Source organism: Oryzias melastigma, linkage group LG17 (assembly GCF_002922805.2).
Source record: "Oryzias melastigma strain HK-1 linkage group LG17, ASM292280v2, whole genome shotgun sequence".
NCBI classification, from domain to species: domain Eukaryota; kingdom Metazoa; phylum Chordata; class Actinopteri; order Beloniformes; family Adrianichthyidae; genus Oryzias; species Oryzias melastigma.
Window position 1 is genome coordinate 28,151,567 of NC_050528.1, and position 7,875 is coordinate 28,159,441.

At 41.7% G+C, this 7,875-nt stretch overlaps 2 protein-coding genes across 4 annotated transcripts in view; one reads left to right on the forward strand and one right to left on the reverse strand.

Moving 5' to 3' along the window:
- Window positions 1-1,983, forward strand: part of LOC112151273 (protein APCDD1) — a 19,652-nt gene extending 17,669 nt beyond the window's left edge. For all 3 annotated transcript variants that reach the window (XM_024280095.2, XM_024280121.2, XM_024280103.2), the window contains 2 exons: window positions 139-460; window positions 1,080-1,983. In XM_024280095.2, coding sequence (XP_024135863.1) covers window positions 139-460; window positions 1,080-1,531 — 774 coding nt within the window. In that variant the 3' untranslated portion in view covers window positions 1,532-1,983. The remainder of the gene's footprint in view (window positions 1-138; window positions 461-1,079) is intronic.
- A 1,217-nt stretch (window positions 1,984-3,200) lies between these two features.
- vapal (VAMP (vesicle-associated membrane protein)-associated protein A, like) overlaps window positions 3,201-7,875 on the reverse strand; it is a 22,879-nt gene continuing 18,204 nt past the window's right edge. Inside the window, exons 4-6 of the mRNA XM_024280135.2 lie at window positions 7,551-7,634; window positions 4,171-4,302; window positions 3,201-4,093 (exon numbers count right to left, since the gene is read on the reverse strand). Coding sequence (XP_024135903.1) covers window positions 3,959-4,093; window positions 4,171-4,302; window positions 7,551-7,634 — 351 coding nt within the window. The 3' untranslated portion in view covers window positions 3,201-3,958. The remainder of the gene's footprint in view (window positions 4,094-4,170; window positions 4,303-7,550; window positions 7,635-7,875) is intronic.

Consider the following 7,875-nt stretch of genomic DNA (forward strand, 5'->3'; position numbering starts at 1 on the left):
TTAATTGAATTATATCACGTGAAGTTCATTACATTTGTAATGAATTTATTAACAAAAAGGGTTTTTTTTTCAGTCTTACTAAAACTTGAGAAGTATCAGCTGATGAAATGACGTACAGGCGTGTCTCTGTGTCCTCAGAACCACGACCACAGCTGCATCGCCTGCCGCATCATCTACCGCTCCGACGAGTTCCACCCCCCCATCCTGCCGCCGCGGGCCGACCAGACGGTGGGCTTGTACGGTCAGTGGGTGAGCCAGCGCTGCGAGATCCGGCCCGAGATCCTGTTCCTCACCCGCCACTTCATCTTCCACGACAACAACCACACCTGGGAGGGCTACTACTACCACTACTCTGACCCCCTCTGCAAACACCCCATCTTCAACATCTACGCCCGCGGACGCTACAGCCGGGGGCTGCACTCCACCCGTGTTCCTGGCGGGACGGATTTTGTCTTTAAAGGTTTGTGTTCGTCTTGTAGAAATATCATTTAAACTGATTCTTTCTGCTCCTCTGCCCTGATGGAGGCGTAAAGACATTAAGAGGCTAAAGCAGGGGTCCACAAACTACGGCCCGCGGGCCGGATCTGACCCACCGCCTGGCCCCCCGCACACTATCAAAAAATTATTTTTTTCTCTCAATCTGGCCGATCGAGACCCACATACCTGTAGAACAGGACTTCATATTCCACCCTTCTGCAGTCTGAACTAAGATGGGATTAAATTGTATTTCTGTATTCAAATCATTGTAAATCAAGAGTACATGGAAAAAATGCAGTTTGAAAAAAGCTAATTTGTGATTTAAAAAACAAACAAACAAAAAAACCAATCCATCTGGCAGTCACAGTCTCCCGGCTCCACCCCATTCTGATGCATCCACATAGATTCATGAACATCTTAGTTTTCCTCATCTGACCTGGAACCCACTGATCGAGTCACTGAAAACGTCACGTGCCCAAAGCTGAGTTCCTGATTGGCTGATGTGACCTGTCAAACTTCAGATATTAAAATATTGGCAGTGTCGCCCAAAACAGTCATGTGAGGAGAACCCATTCATGAAAGCGTCCTCTTTCCTCCTCCAGTGAACCACATGACGGTGACCCCCATGGACATGTCCACCACCACCCTTCTCAACGTCTTCAGCAACAATGAGTGTGGGCTGTCGGGCTCCTGGCAGATCGAGGTGGAGCAGGACGTCACCCCGACCAACGGCTGCTTGGCGTTGGGCATCCGGCTGCCCCACACAGAGTACGAGCTCTTCCGGATGGAGCAGGACGTCCACGGACGCTACCTGCTCTACAACGGCCAGCGCCCCACTGACGGCTCCAGCCCGGACCGCCCAGAGAAGCGGGTGACTTCCTACCAGATGCCGCTGGTCCAGTGCTCATCGAGCAGCCAGAGATGGGAGCGCAGAGACGGCGCGGCGAGCGGGTCTCTGCAGCATCGCAGCGACGGCTCGGGGTGGCACGGCGGCTGCAGCGCCCGCCTGCTGGCCCTCACCGTCACAGCTGGGCTGCTGTTCTGGTGGACTTAGACTTGCATGGTGGGTTTCTATGAACAGAAGTGATCTGATAAACTGCTGCTCTGCAGGAACTGCACTTTAGAGTGGAAGTGAATCCACAGATGTTGGAGAGATGTCTACACCCACACAGACTTCTGCTGCAGCCTTTGTGTGAAAGAAACATGTTATTGACAGAGATCTTCTCATCTGGAGGTAGAACTAAACATTTGAGATGCTGGACAGAAGCTGCAGTCCTTTTTGAAGAGTTTTCATGTTTATTCTTTGAGTCTGTACTGCAGGTGTGATTCTTCAGGTAAAGACACTACAGTACAAATGAGAGGAGCGTGCTCCTCACTTCTAGGTGCTCCATGTCATGTTCTTCTGACATCACCGGCTCAGGATCCACTACATGCACTTCCTGTCAACAGAGTCACAACTTCAGTGATGCCAAAAATTAAAGCTTCACATGCCAACAGTCTGGTTAAGCCAGGAGTCCCCAAACTTTTTCTTGTGAGGGCCACATAACTGTTTTATTCTCTGATGTGGGGCCGGGGTCGGTTTGTAGGCTAACAGAAAAAGTGCAACAATCAGAGTCCAAATGTAAACTTGGAAATAATTCATTTCTGTAATCTTCATGTAAGAAAAATAATCCTAAAATATTTAAAAAACTAGATATGTAGCATTACCTGTGATAATGCTAGTGTGAATGCTGTAAGCTGAACTGAAGATGCTAGTTCTGATAGCTAAAGATGCTGAAATTGATAACTAAAAACTCTGAAGCTGATAGCTAGCTAAAACATTGGCAAAATGACAAATTATCCTAAAAAAACTGTGGAAAAAAAATCTAAATTAGCCAAAACAGCTAGCATGTAGCTGAAATATTAGCTAAACTCCAAGAAGGCTAAAAACTGGTAAAGTGTGCAATTTAGACAAAACAGCTAGCATAAAGATATATTAAGCAAAAAATTAGCCTAAAAAAACTGAAAAAACCCCTAAATTATCCTAAAATATCCACCAAACCCTTAAATAGCCTAAAAAACTGGTAAGACGTGTAATTTAGCCAAAACAGCAAGCAAAATCTAAAATATTAACTAAGCTACATATTAGCTTAAAACAATCTGAAAAAATTCTAAATTAGCCAAAACAGTTAGCCTGTGGCTAAAATATTGGCTAAACCCTTAAATAGCCTTAAAAAAGCTGGTGAAATATGTAATTTAGCCAAAAAGTTAGCAGGAAGCTAAAATATTGGCCAAGCTACAAATTAGCCTTAAAAAAGGTGAAAAAATTCCCAAATTAGCCAAAACAGTTAGCCTGTGGCTAAAATATTTGCTAAACCCTTAAGAAGCCTAAAAAAATGGTAAAACGTGTAATTTAGGCAAAACAGCTAGCATGAAGCTAAAATATGTATTAACTAAGCTACTAAATAGCCTAAAAAACTGAAAAAAAATCCTAAATTAGCCTAATCAGTTGGCCTGTGGCTAAAATATTGGCTAGATCCTTAAACAGGGTTAGGGTCATCCCCTAACGTTCAAATAAACGGAGAACGCTGCGTGAGCTGCAAACCTTTTTCCTGACTCTTCCCAGCAGCAGGTAACAAACCCTGACGAGGCAGCAAATTCCCGCTCATCCCGGTCATGTGACTCACCGCCGTCCTCCAAGAGAGGGAATAGTGGCGGAACCCCGTTCAAGGAAGACACAGCCGTGAAAACCACAATGTTCACCTTTATTTGATTAATGATTAATACCATGGGACAGGATTTCACCTTAATGGAAACATTTCAGTCAATATTTGCCTCAAAAGGAATATAAGTCTTGTAATAATAATAATATTAATAATAATAATAATAATAATAACAAGCCTGCATCTGTGTGAGGAAAAGCACAGGACAAATATACAAGAAGGAGGCACCTAAATCCTCAGCTGGACCTGAACATTCCAACACAAGAAGTAGAAAGTACAAACAAAGTGACTTCAGAGGCGATCCAGCAACAGGGAGCAAGGGCTTCTGAAATGGAAGTGCTGTCCTTCTCGGTTTAAAAGCCTTTAAAATAACATTTAAAAGACGACTACAGTTCCATTCAATTCCTCTAGAAACAGCAGAAAGAAAAAAGGAAGAAAGGAAACCCTGATCTTAGACTGCTTCTCCATCACCGTTTCAAGTCCTCCCCGAGTGTACGTCTGTTTGTCCCAAAATTACAATCAAAAACTGGAGGAAAAAAAACAAAAAAAGGAAGGGGGTTGATTTCTGTCACCCGTCTTTACTCTGTGCGCACTAACCGTGTGTGATTGTAAAAAGGCGGAGCCTTCGAATGATGCTGTACAGATGTGTTCACTGGAGGCCACACTACCAATGATATGGCAAAGTCAACAGAAAGACTTCTCGCGTTTCCAGCTCTTCTTTTTTTCATTGTGATCTTGAACTGCAGAGAGGGGGGTACGCCCGACATGCATGTCCCGGTCTACAAGATGAACTTCCCTAAGAAAAAACCGATGAAAATTGCTGCTATGACGACGAGGAGGGAGGGCAAGAAGGCGGTTGAGTTTGATGTCATGTGGTCTGGGGGGGGCATTTTTCGCATTCTAACGCAGTCGTCCTGCAAGGAAACAAAACAGAACAGGTTCAGTCGCACATTGATAGACTTCTAGAAGCCAGTCGTCGCTCCGTTCTAACCTTTACTTGTCGGTTCTCCTCGTTCAGTTTGCTGATCTCAGCTTGAAGCCTCCTGCATTTCTCCTGCATTTTCTTCAGCTCTGAATCCTCCACTGTGGGCTCGGCCTTCACCGGGACTGAATCCACCGCGTTCTATGTGACAGAGCGCAGAGCGTTACCTCAGACTGAGGAAGGAGAACAAAGTGCTGCCTCACTCAGAGGTTCATCCGGCTGTGTACACGCAGAAACAGAAAGCTGTTGCCCTTGAGAGAAGCTGTTGGGTCTGTCAGGACAGACGGGTTCTTACCAGGAGCCGTTCAAACGCATCAGATCAGCAAAAAGAAAAAAAACTGGACAGAATAACAAGCTATAAGAATAAAATGTACATTTTGAATGAGCAAAATGTTGGATTAGAATAAATCTGTGAACATGGACCCTGAATAAACTTGATCTGATTTAGGGCTGCCACGATTAGTCGTTACTTTATGTCATATGGAGTCAGAGTGGAGTTAAGTTGAGCAAAGTTGTGAGTGTTCAGCACCAAAAACTGTACTTTTAATATTTGAGTCATGGGGGCCAAAACTTTATCTTTTGTTAAAATAGTTCCTTGTTTCAGATGCTGAACTCATTTGATTGTGTGAATACTTCGTAATCATTCACACTGTAGTGATTCTTCTGCTCCTTTCTGTAGGTTTTTCAGCACAAAAAAACTCAATCACACTTTCAGAGATCTTAGTATCAAAACGTTCAGCTTGTTCAGGACATTACTGCTAGAATTTTCTGTATTCATTAACTTTAGAGCTTATGAAATACTGAGAAAAATGTGTCCCATAGAAAATGAATGAGAAAGTCTTAAAATGTCTACATTTTAAGTAAATTAATAAGCCTTTAAACATATTCATGGGCTATGTTTTCATCTTTTATAGTAATTTTCAAAAAATTAAGAGTTTACCTAATATACCTAATATAAACGTTTTTGGCTAATTTGTCATCTATTGATGTTTTTATAGGCTAATTTAGAGTTTAGCTTCTATTTTAGCAACAGGCTAACGTTTTTGACTAATTTAGTTTATTGAGGAATTTTAGGCTGTTTTTGAGTTTAGCTAGTATTTAAGCTATGTGCTAGCTTTTTTTTTGACTAATTTGACATCTGAGGTTTATATTCCAATTTGTAGTTTAGCTCATATTTAAAAAACACAGCAATTGTTTTTTTTTGCAAAAGTGTCATTTATTAAGAATTGTAAAGCAATTTTTCAACAATTATTTCAGAAATTTAGGTCAACTTCAGCGCTCTTTCATAGTTCTTTAATCAAATTTAACATTTTGCAAATAACTTTTGCATTTTCAGGAAATCCCTTCAGCATCTTTAGAGACTACTTTCAGCAAAAAACATTCACGCTAGTATTATCACAGCTAATGCAACTTTTCTAGTTTAATCTTGTTTTAAAACCAGAAACAAATGAAGGACAGAGGCTGCACTGGTCATTAAAAGTTTAATAAACTATCATCTTAACTGTCTTTATTTTTAGTTATTTTAAAGTTAATGATGGTTAAGATGCGTGTTTTACATCCACTTGGCACATGACCCGATTAGTTGACTAATTAAAAAAATAATCTGATTAGTTGATATTAAAAGAATCGCTTGTGGGAGCACTAATCTGATCCAATGTTTACACTTGTGTTTGTGATAAATCATTTTGACATGCACATAAGTATCTAAAATATCAAACAGTTGTAGAAGAAGAAACGGCGAGTTCCACTGTAAACAAACAGAGCTGCACCTTTGATAAAGATGATCTTCTTAGTGTCTTTATAATTATTAATGACATGAGTGAGTGTTTGCTCATAATTTTCTAAATCCGTGTGGTCAGCATCTTATTCTTGGCTGCACATATCCAGAGGAAGATTTAGAGTTAGTCATCTTGGATGAACTTAAAATCCGTGCAGACGACGCAGAAATGTGCATCTTAGCTGCACATAAATATGTGGGAACAACGTCGGCCTTTATTCTGTCTGGACACAATTGGAAACACGAGTTCACATGATTGTTTGAACGGATTCTCAGGACTGCTTGGAGCTGGCTGCTCTGTTCAGAGACACAGACCCGATCGGAATTTTTCCAGTCTCCCTTCCCCTCCAAACCCTCCACTTGGAGGTCGGATTTAAAAAATACATTTCCCAGACACACTTGCACTAAAAATGCCCCTTTAAACAGAGGGTAGGGGAGAAGGGAGAGGGGATTGGGATTGGGCCACAGCTCACTCATGCAGAGCAGTCGATTGGTCCTGTTCGTGCTCCGCAGTCTCCTCTGGAGCGCCAAATCCAGCGCAGTAATGACAATCAGAATGAATTGTTTAAATGCATCAGATCGGATCAACAATCAGTATAACGCATCAAGCTCTATCAGAAAGACATTTTGATCCGAATGAGTCTGATCGGGCCAGAGCATTCTGATTAGCATGTTTTTATTATTATTATTCTGATCCGGCGTTTATTCTGATTACTTGTGTCCTAGCAACCATTTCTCATGTAATAAAACATAAGATACTTCAAAACAACTGCTCATTGAGACCCATGTTCATACATCTCCACAGCAGTGTTCACATGGACTGTTCCTACCTGGTTCTAGCACACTGACCTACAGTTGGAAGAGGCTGGTGTGAAATGTGGAGGCGGAGCAAGTCTCAAATCTGTGCAGCGACGTGTGAACCCAGGAGTTTAGAGAGCGGAAACACTCATTCACACGTGTTTACATAAGACTTTTTTATTTAGAGGTGACCGCTTGAACGTGGGTTGCACCTGAAACGGACCAAAATAAAAACGCAGCGTTCCGGTGACATTTAGTTTGACCGTCTGTTTAACTGTTTTTAACTGAGTCCAGTTTAATCCCAGCTGTGCTGCTGCTGCAGGAGTCAGGACAACAACTGCATGCATCTGCAACAGTCTGCAATACGAGTCACACCAAACTTGTACTGGGGTCTGACAATGCCATTCAGAAAATGTAGAGACAAAGTGCACGATTGTCCAATTTTAAACCCATCCGATGTGGAAATCGTTACACATTCTGACATTCTGAGGTTTGTCCTGACGGTGACCTCCATCCTCTGGATCGGTTTACTTGGCCCCCAATCCCCACATCTACAACTATCCCAAACTTCATCCCAGAGCTCCCAAAATATAATAACTGAAGTATTCTTCTTAAAATAACCAGAACTAGATTTGTTTACAGCAAATTTTCAGCACAAATGTTTTGGTCATTTTTCCCTTTGTGTTGAACTTTGACTAAACATCCTTGTATTTACTCTAAAAAACAAGGACTGCAAACATGCAATGCCCTAAAACCAAAGAGAGAAGCTTCGACTTATAAATATGCTAATGTAATGAGCCACAGAGCTTCTTACCACCAGTTTATCATTTTCAGAAGGCAGCTCGAAGACGCATCTCAGCTTGGAATCCATGAGATCATCAGGTTTAGATTCTTTCCACTGGTGAAAATGAAAAATGAGAATGTTATTCATCAAATCAAACAGCGAGCAGCTGGCTTCCATCTGCACACACACACACACACCCCCACTAACACCCATGATGAGTTTGACACTAAAAGAGTGCTTTTGTAATGGAATCCAGTTCAGAAATGTGTAATAAAAACGTTCCATTTTATCAAGTCAAAAGAAAAAGTTCCCTCCAAATTAAAAAAACTTCTAGAAAACACAGAACTGGGAGGGA